Here is a 16,958-nt window from a genome sequence, read left to right as displayed (position 1 = left end):
ATTAAGTTTAAATTTGATTAAGAAAAACTCATTAATTTAACTGGAAAAGACAAGCATTAAATTAGGTAGTTTAATTTAATTCTCAGTAGCATGGAAGTATAAATAAGTTAGAAAATTTAGGGGTATTTTTTAGGGAAAATTAGAAAAATGAGACACTTTCATCTTAGATTTGTTCCAATAAGACTTGTAGAGGATTATTTAGGTAAATAAGATTTATATTCTCTTTAATACCATTATACCCTTATAATTAACCAAATTAACCTTAATTAAAATTTAAATTAATTCGTAATTGATTTAAATTTTAATTTAAAAAAAAAAACCACAAAAGGATTAAAAACTTGTTTACCCTAATATTTTTTCACTTCTCTTCTTCTCCGCCGTGTACCTTCAAGCCTTCAACCCTTTCAATGTCAATTTAGGGTAAGCGAAGAATCCTTATTTTTTTCATCGTAAATCATCAATTTTTTTGTCTCTAATCTCGTTTTTATCTTTCTTCTCTTTGTTCTCGGATACAATTCAGCGAATTGGGGATTTGTTCTTTGGTTTGTCAGACGGTCCTCTTCTCTCTCTACGGTTTCGTCGGACGGTATTCTTCTCTCACTACAGGTTTCGTCGGACGGTCCCTTCACAGTTTGATGTAAGATCTGGTCTAAACCACATTGCAGATCAGGCCTGACATCGAAAGGATCGAGAAATGGGTGTTACGCATTGCTTTTGATGATGAGAAGAATCCTTATCTACCGAAAGTTTTCTAACAGAGCCATCTTTGGAAAATTCTTCCCTAAGGTTCTACTTCATTCTTTGCCTGAACTGTCTTTGATCTTTGCTCTGTTATGTACATATAAAGAGCAGAGCGCTGCTAGAGCTACTGTGCCAGGAGGTCCAAGTGTACCATGTAGTACAGCGAAGGCTGTGGAATGGGACGCTGCTTGGTCACAGAACCTTGACCTGTCGGGTCGTGTTTAGGAAACATCTTTAACCGAATATGGAAGTTTCCATATTTTTCAGATTTGTCTAGAATATGTATCCTATCTTACGCAGAACATAGTAGAGTAGATGAGAAACATATTCTTCCTTAAGCGTCACATAAGGTAAAAGGCAGAACATATTATGACAAATAATATAGATAAGGTATATCATTGCGTTGTAGCTATATGTCGTTATCAAGCTGTAGGTAGATTGAAGACAATTTTCTTGATTATAACGTAACAGATTATAGTTTCGTTAGAATATATAAGAAATGTTAGTTTACGCTATATACCCTGGATATATCTATGTATAAAACTTAGTATCCGATTTCTAAATTAAGTAGATTACTAGAATGTGTTTTCTAACTGTAGCTAGAAAATAAAATAAAATATGATTCAACTTTTTTCAAAAAAAAAAATTAAGCATATATATTGTCATACTTATGTTTCCAATAGTCTTAATATTTTTTTACATTTTTAAAATTCAGTTTACTATTTTTACCATAAAAGAAGGGTAAAACATATCTAGAATTGCCAAAAATATCAGAAGTCCTAAAAGGACAAATAAAAGTTGAGAGTGTCCCATTTTTCCAATTTTCCCTATTTTTTAATGGGTACTTCTCTTTTAATAATAGAGATTTCAGTCCTGCTCCAGAGTAAACATAAATTTATTTTATAAATTAAGTAATAGACTTTTTTTTATTCTATTTCTTTTCGAAATAGAAAAAAGATTAAAGTAAAATTCAACTCCATTACGCAATTACTTTAAAATAAAAAATGGAATAATGATATGCATAGACTGTTACATCATGAGTAGTCACATCAGATTAGGTAACGAAGAATGAAAAACTATGAATAGTAACCAAGAAATGACGAGGAATAATGCATTTTTTAACATTCCTACAAAAAATCACCATTCACAAGGAATAATAATTTCCTCTCATTTCCTCTCATTTCTTTTTTGTAGAGAATTAAAGAACAAAATTATTTCTTGTTAAATTTGAGAAGGAACAATCATTCTTTTTCATTCCTGCTATTTTATTTCCGTACATTCCTTTTATATTCGTTCCTCTTATTTTCCGAATGGTCACCAGTCAGACCCTAAAACAAAACATATATATGAGCCTTGTGGTATGGAAATGGCATGTGAGATGTGTAATGAAAGGGAGGAGATCCAATCTTTGCCGTTAAAACGAAGTGATTTGTATTATATTTCGTATTAGGAGAGGTCCGCGCTACGCGCGGGATTTGATGGATCGATTTTTATAAAAAAAATAATTTTGTGTACATTTTCTTTTATGTTATTTTTTTTTTACAGCAAAAGGCTAAGAAACTAAGAAGATCCCTGGTCCGAGAGCCACCTCGGGGGAACTGAATCAACATAAACCATAGCAGATGGCGAAGTCCTAGCACCTCGTGCCAGCTTGTCCGCCAGAGTATTTTGTGCCCTTGGGATATGTTGGATAGTAAAGTTGAGAAAGAACTCCTTACATCGCATAAACTCATCCATATGTGTTAGTGAACGCCGGCCATTCTGTTGGTGTAGACACCATCTTCACCAATTAAGAGCAGTCAGTTGCAAACACCACCTCTGAAACTTGTAGGGTCTTCAAGCAGTGCATCGCCCATATCAAAGCTTCACATTCAGCATGTAAAGGTGATAGACTCCTACGAATAGACATTGCACCCATCATAGTATCAGTGGATCCATTTTTCCTATAGACACATCCTTGTCCCGTATAAGGATCATGTTCCTTCTATGTTCCATCAATATAACACTTGTCGATGCCATGTGGCAGAGCTTTTCCTACAACATCTAGGGGTCCACGATTTATAGACGCATCTTTCTGTGCTTCAGCCCACAAGACACCTTCTATCTCCGCAGTCCTGAGAATGTCAAAAGGGGTTCTTATCTGATTCTTAAAAACTTTAGCGTTTCGATTCTTCCAAATATACCATAGTATCCATGGAAAATAATTCAAGTCCGGTTCCTTGGGTAACCGCCAGAAAAGATAGTCCATATTTGTGAAAAGAGACGGGGTGGGAAAAACCCCCAGACATGAGGGAATATTGGATAAGGCCCAAGTTTGTAATGCCAACGGACATTCAAACAGCACATGATTAATGGATTCTTCCTCATCTCCACATACTTGACACTGCGTATCACATCTTATCCCTCGGTAACGAAGATTCTTAGTTACCGGTAGACTACCCGATAATATTTGCCAAACAAAATGTTGCAGCTTTGGTGAACATTGAAGCTTCCAAGAATGAGCCAAGAGTGGTTTAGTATTTGGTCCCAAAAAACTATCCTGAGCTCCACTATCCGGAAATAACGTTTCCGTTCGATAACCTGATTTAACCGTATATCTACCATGGTCCGTTAAATGCCAGCCATATGAATCCGGTTTTGGATTACGACTAATAGCTAAACTCCGTATAATATCCACATCATCCTGATGTATATAAGCTTTGAGCAAATTCAGATTCCAAGAAAGATTTTCTTGATTAATTAAATCTTACACCTTAAGTAATGGATTCAAATATTGATTCGGAAATTTTTGTATTGCTGACCTCGGGCGAGGAGCAGGGATCCAAGGATCAATACCTTTTGTATTGCCACTGCCACTCCACCAAAAATGGGAAACTGTACTGGTAAGTTTTTTTCGTAACCGTTTTTGGTAAACGAAAACATGACATAACATGAGTTGGCATAGGTGATGCCACTGCTTTAATTAAAACTTCCTTTCCTCCTTTCGTAATGAATCATATTGTCCAATTATTAACTTTATTATTAACCATTTCATTAAGAAAACCAAGAACCTGTGTTTTGGATCCCCCAAGACTCTCAGGTATTCCCAACTGCTTTTATGTTTAGTTGGGTGTGAATATGATTATGTTGTCTACCCCATAACTAAAAATGATCGAATTCGTAGTATTGTTGCTATTTTAATCCCCAATTGTAAAGCTTTTATAGTGTTTTAAGTTTTATAACACTATAAAATACATAAATCAATTGGATTCGATTAAAATAGAATGAGATCGAGTTTTCTAATACCGTTGTATCTTCATTTTTGTTAGGGTTTTAAAAAATAGTGAAGAATGAGGTTTTTATTTAGAGGACCTCTTTGTTAGAGTTATTATAGTTGTTTTGGAGAATGTTAGTAATTGATACTATTAACAATAGTTGTTATTTTTTGCCTTTTTTGTTTCTTTTGTGTAATATTTTTTTGGTTATATTTGCTTATATATTATGTAATTAATCGTACTAATAAATTTATTAATAAGAAAAAATAAAAAATAAAAAGAAAAGGTAAAGGCAAAAAAGTGACAAATGTATTATTCTAAACGGACAAACTTAGTATAATTTCTTGTACCTGAAAATGGAAAATATTTTGACTAAAATATTGTGTCTCAACATGTAGGCATTTTATGTTCATTTGGATCCAGTCAATTATGCATTGGTGGTGATAGATATGGTTGTATCGCAATGAATTTATGACGTCTTTACCTTGATATATGATTTTTTTTAACATGGTTGTTAGTTTATTTATTTATGTTCAGGTTTGTATTATGATAGCATTTTATTTCATAGAGTGGCTTGATGGAATTTGTGTGCCGGTGTAACACTTTTTGGAGTAGGTGGATGGTACTATTTTTTGAATTTTGCCACGTTTACGGCTATTTACATTTAATTCACAATTTCAACTCTGGATTAGAAATAAGTTATTTAGAAAATCTATTATTTAGATCATATATCAATCGGGGGTGATTGGTAGAGGCTGTGATTTTCTGTTTTTTCGCTCTAAGATTTCAGCTTTAGATTTTTAGTTTTAGCTTTAATTTATTTTGCTGTAGAAATTTTTCATAACACTGTATAAAATCTTTAGAGAAAGTGTTTTCTAAAGCTAACATATTTTATTTTATAATATTTTGGTTTTACATTCAATTTTTAAAATAAAATCATGATTACTTTAAAAAATAGATGTAGAAATTAAAAAGACTGTGCACAGCTCCTACGGCCTACGACCTCAACCAATCCCAATAAGACTTGTGGTTCGGGTGCTGTTTCTAGATTTGTGCGTAGAAACAAATGAATCTAATTTTTTTTAAACAAATTAGCATATGGAGGGAAATGGTATTCACATCTTGTAATGAGTAGTCGTCATACGTTACAAACCAAATCTGGGTCCACTTTTTAGACTTGTAGGCCTTTTTCTTGAATAATTTTTTTTTTTGTAAATATATTCCGTCCACAGTAAAATAGTTGTCTACAAAAAATTTGGATGACTAATGATAAAAGTTTTTTTTTTTTGAAAAAGGACTAATGATAAAATTATAAACATTATTTGAAAGTTTAAATTATATGGAGCCCTGCGCAAAATGTAGTTTTGCGTTTATATTTATGTCTACAATCTACATGTTCAAAATAACATTTTCATGGTACATAATATTGTACTATGAACAAACATCGATTGTATCTGATCAACCCACGACAACGTGAACTTTAAGGTTCCACTTTTGTATTAAAGTATTGGTCTTATAATTTTCTGGTTATTTCATTTCCTTTATTGATTTTATAATAATAACTGACAGCTTCATCATCATCATCACAAATATTCACAACCATTATCTCTCTCTCTTTCTTGGATCATCACACATCCACACAAAGACTAAAGACGAAGGTACTAATTGGCTTAATGACATGCAGAGAAATTCTCCATAAGATGAAGGTATTAATTGGCTTAATGGCTTATCTTATTAGGTTGATTCTTCTTTGATTGATGTTACTGTGAGATCTTAAACTGGTTAGCTCTATTACACCCTTTCGTTGATTAGCCATGAGACTCGTTTTAGTTCTTCTCTAGCCATGAGACTCGTTTTAGTTCTTCTCTGTTAGGAACTGATGTTAGCAATCTGATGAGGGAATTTGATTAAATTTGACTTGCCTTTTTTGCATTTAGTTAATGAATCTGAAGATTCTGTGTGAAGATGGCAGTTCTCGATTCTCCTCTGTTTGTTAATGACTGTACGCTGGTTAAAGGTCTGAGATTTTTGTTCATGTATGTGAATGAATCTGAAAAGTTCTCACTTTGATTTCATTTTGTGGATAGAGGCAAAAGCAAGAAGTGGAAGAACATCAGTACATCACGCATGGTTTTCACTTTGCCATCCAATGGATGACTCTCCTTTAGCATCCACAGATGCGTCATCAGTCTCTTAAGCTTGATAAAGGCGGGTCAATCTGAAACGGAGATTGTAATCGATGGTCAAAAGCTTGTGGTTGCTAATGTTGGAGACTCAAGGGCAGTGATAGGCGTTGCGCATCAGCTCTTGATAAAGAACCAAGCAAGGAGGGGAAAGATATAGAGAAGCGAGTTGGATTTGTGTTAAACATTCCAGATAAGGCTCTGTGTATATTTTGTTCTTGGAAACAAACTCAACACCGGCAGTTCCAAAATCAAAACCGGATTGAGAAGATGGTTTTCAGAGCAGAAAGGCTAACCTTTTTATACAAGCAGATACACCGCCTTGCAGGAGTGAAGCTCGCATTGAAGGTAGATCGTGGGTGATGCATCTGTAACTGGTTGCTTTTCAGATTGTTAGGAAGAAGATGAACCATCGCTTTCGTTGAAATTAGCTCTCGTACGGCAGAGATCAGAAATGTGTTGAACCCTAAAATCTGAAACGACGCGTTTTAAAACACGTAAAGTTTTTTTTATCGGACTTGTTCCTTTGAGTAAAACATTAGGCCTGAATGCAAAACGAAGCTCACATGTGTTGCACACAAACTTAAATGAAACGGTAAGGTTTTAATATAGGTGACACGTGTCGCATTTAGAAGAAGCTATTTGATGACGTGTCTTGCTCAGAGAAACACTCTTCTTTATATAATAAGACTAGGATCGGCCCGCCCTACGGGCGGGGTGTGCATTATAATACGATCTTGAAGCTAAGTATATTAGTATATTTAACATTGGTTGTTCATATGTCTCATGGTTTTTTTGTTGCTGGAAGGATGAATGCATGAGAGTTTGATGGTTTGTATGGCTTTTGTTATATGTTGTTAAGTTATTGGTAGATTTATGGAATTTAGGAATATGGATGTCTGGACAATACCAGTAGCTATTGCTTCGGTTGTACAAATCTAAAACCGTTCGAATAATTTAATTTTAATTGTTTCGTTGGAGTGAATTGTTTGATGATCTATGCAACATACCAGTTGCTTTGTCTCGTGAGGAAATATATATATTTATATATTAGATACTTATATGTTACTTGTGTTTGAGTATTTTAATTGAAAAGTATTTTAAGTGTATAAACCCAAAACAGAGGATAGAGTAAATTTTAAAAATCAGATTGTTTTGAGTAAGTGTAATAAGGTCACCAACTAAATGACTGCATGTCCTGAGAATAAACTGTTGTTAAAATTTTTAAAAATAAGTTCGGTGTAGCAGAAGAACTTGTCCAATTCGATGCTTACGCTGAGTTTCTCCGATCACTGAGAGGAATGGGTCGTCCAATATGCAATGAAAATAACGACAGTTAGTCAATGCCAACCGATTGGGGTATATAAAAAGTATAAAGTAAATGTGTAGCTCTAACCTCGGTCACTTAGACGTCTTTAAAGATTTCTTTGCATACAATATTAGTAACTCCATCTTCACCGTTCATATCGGAAGTCTCGTCTAAAATCCTAAGCCCATTCGGAGTTGTTACTCGAGACATGGCAACGTACAACTGACCATGAGTAAAAACAGGGCGAGGAAGATATAAAGCAACTTGGTTCAGGCTTTGACCCTGGCACATCTGCACCGAGACCAGTATAAAAATCAAAACTAAATAACAATTAATGAACCTAAAATATAAACCAGAATGATGAACACGACAATACTAAGTTAATACCGGACTAACTAATACAGAAACATCCAAATTTGTGAATTCAATTTAAATATTAATTTTGATTTACTCGACATTATAAAGACATATGTCCGCGCATGGGAAACACAAAAGCTTACTATATAGTTACGTAACTAATGATAGAAAATACTATATATATTTTTTTAACACATACAATGTAACATAAAAATTTAATATAAATAACTATAGACTAACCGGAAGGTTAACATAAATAATATTAGACTACCCGGAAATTAACACCTCATAATAAAAAACCGAACCGAAATGCATGCCGTTAAAATTAAAGGGCCCATATAATGGGGAATATCCAAAACAGAAACATCCAAATTTGCGAAGTCAAATAAACATGCATAAACATTACGTAAACGATAGTCTGAACATTATTAATTGTTGATATATCTCAACCAGCACGTGCTTTCTTCACCACCTTTGACGCACCTGCGCCAGTCTTTTTTTCTTCACCACGGTTAACCGAGGGTCCCAGGCCGGGGCCCAGACATCCCTCGAGGCCCGCAGCAGCCACGTCATTTCCACCCCAGAAGTAGCAGGGTGGGCCCGGGTGGCCCGGCGTAGGGGTTAATCTGAGGGGGAGGTTCGAACCTGCGCCAGTCTTCTTACGCGCCTTACTGGTTCCACCTTGATCACCTGCAGCAGATGATGGCTCGATGTTCGGGCTGGCATCATCACCATCGTCGTCGTCATCATCTCCCTGTACATTATGTAAAAACGTATATGCAATCAGCAAGGAGCTACTTGAACATCACGATACACACGTAACTTACATTGTTCACGACGTCATCTACTGGCAGACGACCATGATCCTCAGCAATACGTGTTATCGTGAATGTCTTGTGATGCTCGGTAAAGTTAAACGCAGTGACCCTCACTTGGAAAGTGTACGTTTTTCCTTCCATGTCTGCAATGAACGGGGGTAACCTAGCGTCCTCAGGGTTCACACCGTCTTCAGCCTTGTAAAAAAAAAAAAATGAGAAGTAAGATTTCGCTCAGCGTTTGACATCACGAATGTAAAAAGTCTAGATTCATACCAGCATCTGTGCAGCTTCACTTGCTCGGATACTATGCAGCTTCGTTAATACACCATCGAACCATACGAATGTTCCTTCCGCAGTATCATCAGATATTGCCATCTCCACACGATAGCTATATGAAGATGGTAAAAGGTGAGGTCAAGTCACCAGCAGGCGTGTAAATCCTCATATATAAGACGCGATACTTACCGTAGGGCCCCAACAGCTTGTGGATTGTTGCATACTCCACACGTGAATGCAGACTCAGTCCGCTGCAATTTTTTACTGCATTTTGAGCAAGCAACATAACACCACCCCTTATCTGTGTCAATCCGGACAACTCTCCCAGTGCACAGAAAATCAATCTCCTGTAACATATAATCAAGACTCACATGAAAAGCGAACACTGACACTACAAACAAAATAATACAAAACAAAACCAACAGATATTATACCTGCGATGCAGCAGAAACGATGAAACTGTTGAGGTCAGCGATGGTCATATTCTCCACCTTCGCATATGAATTTAGCAGTGGAGCGGCCGACGGCAGACCAGTATCTCTGGCGGCCAGCCTACACAGAGCATAATGATTAGGCAAGTAACAACCAAACACACAAACACAAATTAATTAACGACAATCATACCTGTAGAATAGAGCAGCCCCTGCTCCAGTCTTCTTATCGAAATACACGTGTGTTCCCGACGTAGCGTTAAGAAACAGACGACCTACGTAGATTAATAAATTTGTCAAGACTAAAGTGATACGACATTAAATGATACCACATAATTCAACACCTCCGACAATCTTGGGATTTATGCTAGTGACGACCATGACCTTTGGATTAACCCTCATAGCCTCAAGCTGTATATGGAAAGCAACAGCCTGAGAGTCGAAGAAGCTTAAAGTCACAGTCTCATCACTGCATATATCAGAAAATCAATTGTCATCAAAAACATCCATATAATACGTTCAGAATTAATATATGGCCAACATATATAGCAAAGACTCAATGACAATTACCTATCCAGTTTCAGAGTCACCATAACACGATTCTTCTCCTCCGGAGGATCGCAAACCGTGCTCTTCACACTCAATATCTCACCTATGATGTCTACATCAAATTCGAAGCCGGTATCATTTACTTATAGAGTCAGACTGATCACACCTCTATGTACTCAGAGCATCAACAACATATAAGGACGTTTCAGTTATGATCAACATACCTGGTAGCTGAGTGTTTGTATTGGCAAGACCAATCAGCTCCGAATGGTTACGGAACCGGAATGCTTCCTCTGGCAAGGGGGAGACAGGTTCGGTCAACTCTTGGAATGAAGTAGACTCGTTGAACCGGATCATCAAAGACGAATCAGTGAGCCGGAAATTCTGCGCGCATCTAGAGACATCAAAACCGGACACGGAAAACATTGTCCCGGCATGTAGCTGTTCCAGGAACTGTGGGAGACGGCCAGCACTGATCGTGACTTGCATCACAGTCGACTGAAACACATTAAAAAATATTTCAGTGCTACAGCGGTATAAACTCAAACGGATCATCAGTACTTTAAATTGCGGGAACCAAAACCTAGATAGTAAACAGCATGATCAATGACAACCCAAATCAATAATAATAATAATAATAATCACATTGCGGCTCACATATAATATTATATCAGATCAGTAACACTCGTATATTTCTAGAACAAATAACATATGGGAAAATCAACATTTCTATAAGATATTAATCAAACGCGTAATCACTTTACAGCTATACTATTTCCAGATCAGATCAGTAAGTCTCGTATATTTCTAGATCAAAGAACATATGAAAAAATCAACAGTTCTAAAAAAACATTATACAAACGCGTTCAGATCAGATCAATGAGTCTCGTATATTTCTAGATCAAAGAACATATGAATAATCAACAGTTCTAAAAAAAATATTATTCAAAGACGTTCAGATCTAATCAGGATGGGGAACTTACGTTGACATTAACCATGAGCAGATCCATCCACATTAGCTCTCCACCACGCTTAACATTCCTAGCCTCCCAGTATCGAAGTAGTCTCGCCTCCACAACGGATGAGCACCGCCCAGCCTTGAGATCGGAAAAGAAAACCTTCGCCATAGCCATTGAGAAAGATGAGGGGTCAGATTCGAGTATCAATGAGTCGTGAGAGTACTAAAGTGCAGGTAACGCGATACGTACCGGTGAGATCTTTATATAGCAGAGGAGCGGCGCAGGAGGGAGCTTTGCAGTGGTGATTTAAGACGATTAAAGTCCATTAATTATCGAAGAACCGTTACAGAAGATGGAGTGCAGCTGCGCCGATTGAAGGTGAGCGGAGTTCACGAAGGCGAGCGTAGAGGATGATTAGGGTTCTACCAGGAGGAGATTGTGGTAGTCGGGCCTCGTACGGACATGGTATGAAGCCCAAATGCCAAGCCCGTAACAACCGGATCACACTTAAATGAAGCGGATCTGACGTGTCAGCGCGAGAGAGACCCTATTTCTGACGTGGAATCCGAGCTGTCACCCCCAGGAGAGATACAATGTCTTCTTTATATATAAAGATAGTACAGAAGTTTTTGAATCTAGCACCAAGGAATTAGCACTTTGTAATAGCAAATTATTTGACCATATTTAAAAGTCACTTGGATCTGTCAGATGGAACTTTACTTAACCCAAATAGTAAATATGCCATAGTTTGACTAATTTCTTTACTCTCTTATTATTTTATGGCCAGTTTTCGATAAAACTGTTTTTAACATATACTTATTTCAGATAAAATATAACTTAAAAGTAAAACAGAACTGGTACAAACATAATAATAAGCCAGGAATCAAACTGATTGCTTCTCTTTATTTCCACTCACACCAAAGAATTCACCACATTTAACTTCGGATGAATCTAAAGCTACTATGAAACATCAAAACAAATCAGACAAACATCACTTTATCACATATCTACATCCAACAATTACTCTTAGGGTTCATTAAATATAATCCCAATGATGAAATCTTGGATTTCTGATATCACATACAATTCCTTGGAATCATAACTCCAGAGGCTCGTCCATGAGCGTTCTTGCAATAAGAAGCTGATGACCTTCTCATGTACTTGAGGTTAATGTTTTTTAATGTAATCCCTGTGCAATGATTACTTCCACTACAATCCAGTTTCATAGCTACTGGCGTTGCTGATGTTCCCTTTATGTTTGCGTACGTCACTCCACTTATCTTCACGCCAGAGCTCTATATGATCAATCATAACCAGTTCTCATTAGAAAAAAAAAATAAAAGCTATATAAGAGGACTGAGCTACGCCAAATTGATTAGGTTATTCACCTGATTAGGGCAACCTTTTCTACTAGGGCAATAGTTTTGATCGATGATTAATGGATTCTCAACATTCCTCATTACCAAGTTTCGGAATTGCACATTCCTCACAAACCCATTGCTCGGCCTACCCCAACTCTTTATTCTGACTCCGTTTTGCGTCTTGGTAAAAATAGAGCTTGTGACGGTGATATTCTGCACACCTTCCTCGTTAGCGTATTCCCCAAGACTCCCAATGCTGGATCCAATTTACAAGTAAAGCCATGTTAACTAGTGGCTTAATTAGTACGATATCATCATATTAAATTAATTACTATAATATTGTTTACCTGATTCCATGTCCGGGTCCACAATTCAAACGTTCGATCCAAATGTTTTTAGATCCTGGATTAAGAGCAATGCAGTCATCACCGGTCCCGATGACTCCCCCACTAATGGTGACTCCAGAAGAAGCCTGGACGATAATACCGTCAGTATTGGGGCTTCCACTTGGAGCCCTGATTCTTATGTTTTGAATCCGAACATTAGAAGAATGATGAACCGTAACGTGAATATTCTGACTATTCAACGACGTTAGACCGCTTAGTAGAACATTATCGCACCAGCTAAACGAGATAGACTGCAAAAGTAACCATATTAAATTTTGATTATATATATTAAAATAGCTGCTAGCTAACAACTAAATTGAAAATGGGTGTTGTTATAAGTATACCCTTGCACCCTGAGGACAATGACCACCTTTCTTTCTACAAGACCAATAACCAGCTCCTCTAGCATCAAGGATTCCACCGTAAACCGAGATCCGGTTTACCTTAGCGAATAGGATCCAGTAACCAGAACTACCTATACTCCAGTAATTTTCCGGAGCAACGAGTGTTCCATCGATTTTGAAAGTTATAATGTTCTTACAAGGACCCCAAAAGACTAGGTTTCTAACCAAGTATGTTCCTCGGGGAATGTAGACCATGGCTCGAGCCCGTGACTCACATGCTAATGACCAAGCTGTCAAAAATGGCTCGGTCGCGTCTGTTCTCCCATCACCTCTAGCTCCGTATCTCTGTACATTAAACGATGGCATTGCGTTTGATGAGTTGATAAGATAGAAAACAATGAAGAATAACATGATGGTACAAGGATAAGAGATGTTATTGGCCATCTTAGATTTTTTTTTTTGTAGTTTTTGATGGCTTTGTGTGATTATAATGACTTAGGGCGAAGTAATGAGAAAACTGTATATATAGGGAGAAAATGTATTTTATGTATTTGACCGGACGATCCGTGAATTTATGACTAATCACGTTATATGCGGTGTATAAGTATAGTGTACTGATTCCATGTTATATGATACTATACTTAACTAATTATGGCTTTTATGTGCACAACTTATTATTGTACGAATTATTAGTCTATGGGACGTACGTACTGACGTATGATATTATTTCAAAACAATATTATGTACTCAATCTCCATGTGATCATAATATGGGTAGTTGAGAGTAATTGGCATTGCTATACTCACTTCATATTTGAGAACATGATTTTAATTTCACATAGATTTGCAAAATACTTTAGTGAGATGGAAAATTGCGCATAATCTTTTGTTCATTTTATAAAAAAATTCCAACATCTTCGTTTTTAATATGACATGCGCTATTTTTAGTATCTTATACAATTTATACGATCCCGTCGCTCGGACAAAAGAATTTGCAGGAAACTAGTCTAAAAGTGCCAGCATAAGTAAACCCTTTTTCAAAAAAAAAAAGTGTCAGCGTAACATATCCTGAAATAAGTTCCAACATCACGTTGAAGTACAAGATAAAGATAGGATCTTAAAAATGATATGTACGGTTCACATGTGATGATAAGCAATGAGAACTATTCAAGTTTTAACAGAAAGATGAGAACTATTTAAGGCTACTTTTAAGGGTAGACGGAAAAAAGCATGTGATATTCCACGTTCCCTTTTATAACGTGCCGACTACTAGAGAGGTGTTGCGTAGTAGTCGAGATATTTAGGCCCGGGATGGATCGGATATCCGGACAATTCTAAGGTATCCGAATCCAGATCATTATCCGGTGGATCCATAATTTTACTATCTTTATCCAGATCCGGGGTTCTCGGATATCCGGATGTCGGATATCTTTCTAAAAATTGTAATATCCGGCGGATATCCGGATCCGGATTTGGATCCTTAAAATAAATAAAAATAATATCAATATATATAAAATATTAACAATAATTTAAAAATAAAAATATATATAATGTTTTTAATTATTTCTATGTATAATATTACAAAATTTACATAAAATTTATATATACTATTATAAAAATAAAAGTATATTAAATAAAATTAATTTTTATATATAGATATTACTATTTTTGAAATAGTTATTAATAAAACTTACGGATCCGAAAATCTGGACTAAAAAATTAAAATATCCGGATCCGGATCCGGCTTTGACGGATCCAACATTTTACTATCCGGATCCGGATTCGGCCCCTCCGGATATCCTGATTTTTGGACGGATCCGGATCGAATCTCGGATCGAATCCGAATCTCGGATAAATGTTCCAGGCCTAGAAACATTTACTTCTTCTTTTTTTGAAAAAGAGACATTTAATTTTTAAGCTATTTGGAATATAGCAAACTGTCAAATGCTAATTTATTTACTAAGAATAAAACATATACATTATACATAATTTATAATATAAAATGCTATATGTAGATTGTTAGATCACCATTAGTGGTGTAGTACCTGACAAAGCACCTAGTCAATTTGATATTAATACTCCCTCCAGATTTGAATATATGATGTTTAAGGTTGTGCACACATATTAAGAGAAATTAAATACTTACTTATATCAAATACTTTTTGGTTTTACTTTTAGTTAGTTTAAAGATTTATTTGAATCTCAATAAAATTCAACCACTTATATTTTTTACATTTTATTTTAAAAACAAAATGCATTAATGAAAAGTAGAACATCATACATTTGTATACAGGAAAAAAAAACTAAAACGTCATATATTCAAATCCGGAGGGAGTATTATTTTTCTGTGTAATTAAAATTAATGAAAAAAAAAGACCATACACTAACTGACATCTAAACTCTCGAGTTTCTTTTCATTCTTCCCAAAAAATTTTACGAACAATGGCTTCTTCCTTTTACCTTTTTTCTTTCTACTTTTTTTAGTTTTTAAAATTTAAATAATGGAAAATTGCATCTAATAGACAAAAAAAAAATTCACTAACTAACTAAAAATACTCTCTCTCTCCTACTTTCTCTTCCTATCTCTTTCTATTCTCTCTTTCAAAATCTAATTTAACTTTTTTTGGCTATTTAGCAAATAAACCCTTGAATAATTTAATTACTGAGAAATGGGGGAAAAACTCCCACGGTGGCTGCTCTTTTTTTTTTTTTTTTTTTTTTTTTTTTTTTTTTTTTTTTTTTTTTTTTTTTTTTTTTTTTTTTTTTTTTTTTTTTTTTTTTTTTTTTTTTTTTTTTTTTTTTTTGAATTTAATGTTAAATTGAATTCAAAAAAGAAAATACCGTTTACAAGTTTGTTTTTCGTACTTTGCTACTCTCTTTCAAACAGAAAACTCAAAACTCAAGAACATCTACTCTTTACAATCAATCTATCTGTTCGAAAACCAGAATTGAAGCCCACCCTCAAGCTTCTTATCCTTCCTCCTCTGAGCTATCGAAAATCTGTTTCGCATAGTCTTCTCAAACAATTTGGCTAAGAGATCAGGGGGGGAAGCTGTCTCTCCATGTCGTCTTCTGTTTCTTTCCCTCCAAATTCCATGAACCGATACCTGGAATAGATATCTGATAGTGAAGAGTTGAAGCTTATCTTGCTTCTCATCCATTAAGACCCTTATTATCTCAGACCAGTTTGATGTGTATCTCTCCCTCATTACACTTCTCGCCAGATTCCTCCATATCTGCTCAGAGAATTGACACTCAAAGAAAAGATGACCCACTGTCTCCATAGGTATTTGACAGAAGATACAAGAGGCGTCAACGTTTGCATTCCATTGAACCATTCTACTCCCGGTTGATAGCCTATCTCTCATTGCGATCCAAGTCACAAAAGCATACTTAGGCGTCGCACTTTTAAACTAGATAGCCTTATGCCAGTCATATTCTTTGTGTTTTTCTCGGATAACCTGCCACGTCTCTGTTGTTAAAAACTTCCTTTTGTATTTGTCGTTCCCACCCCTCCATAGATATATATCATCCTCTTCAACATTCATGTTCTCCTTAAACTTCTCGATCTCCGTCTCAATCCTATTGAGCAGCACAACCCGATGGTTCTTCCTTCTGTGGTGAATACAATCCTCAACCTTAGCATTCATTGTTATACCCATTCCCATACATCCTCCATTCCCTAATAACTCCTTTAAACAGCCAATAGATGACCATTTATCATACCAGAATGCAGCTTTCTTCCCATTTCTAATCTCCACTTTATAAAAACTTTTCCCCAACTCCCGATACTTGAGTATTTTTCTCCACATCCAAGATCCCAGTTGTGAAGTATCTTTTACCGACCATATTGAGTTTTTCCGAATGAGATATAGCTTAACCCAACATACCCATAGAGAGTCTGCCGAAAGGATTCTCCAGAGTAGCTTCAGAACGCAGACAATATTCATCTCCTTCAAAGATCTTATCCCCAACCCACCTTCTTTCTTTG

General features: G+C 35.8%; 3 protein-coding genes across 3 annotated transcripts; all 3 read right to left on the bottom strand.

The window, feature by feature from the left end:
* Positions 1 to 8,289: 8,289 nt before the first annotated feature.
* Positions 8,290 to 11,045, bottom strand: LOC106337846. Its single transcript, XM_013776955.1, has 10 exons — positions 10,902 to 11,045; positions 10,143 to 10,416; positions 9,940 to 10,030; positions 9,699 to 9,838; positions 9,563 to 9,644; positions 9,373 to 9,490; positions 9,128 to 9,285; positions 8,936 to 9,050; positions 8,672 to 8,857; positions 8,290 to 8,598 (listed from the first exon to the last, which is right to left on the bottom strand). Exons 1-10 carry the CDS (start codon positions 11,043 to 11,045, stop codon positions 8,290 to 8,292), a joined length of 1,617 nt encoding a protein of 538 aa, XP_013632409.1.
* Positions 11,046 to 11,953: 908 nt separating this feature from the next.
* Positions 11,954 to 13,433, bottom strand: LOC106341519 (polygalacturonase-like). The gene is made up of 4 exons (XM_013780276.1): positions 12,969 to 13,433; positions 12,586 to 12,875; positions 12,266 to 12,494; positions 11,954 to 12,172 (listed from the first exon to the last, which is right to left on the bottom strand). Exons 1-4 carry the CDS (start codon positions 13,410 to 13,412, stop codon positions 11,954 to 11,956), a joined length of 1,182 nt encoding a protein of 393 aa, XP_013635730.1. The 5' UTR covers positions 13,413 to 13,433.
* A 2,461-nt stretch (positions 13,434 to 15,894) lies between these two features.
* LOC106337845 lies at positions 15,895 to 16,335 on the bottom strand. The gene has a single exon (XM_013776954.1). The coding sequence runs from the start codon at positions 16,333 to 16,335 to the stop codon at positions 15,895 to 15,897; it is 441 nt and encodes a 146-aa protein (XP_013632408.1).
* Between the last annotated feature and the right edge of the window lie 623 nt (positions 16,336 to 16,958).

The sequence above is a fragment of the Brassica oleracea genome, chromosome C4, assembly GCF_000695525.1.
Source record: "Brassica oleracea var. oleracea cultivar TO1000 chromosome C4, BOL, whole genome shotgun sequence".
NCBI lineage: Eukaryota > Viridiplantae > Streptophyta > Magnoliopsida > Brassicales > Brassicaceae > Brassica > Brassica oleracea.
The sequence above is the reverse complement of the archived record's forward strand: the minus strand, read 5'-3'. Positions and strand labels throughout refer to the sequence as shown.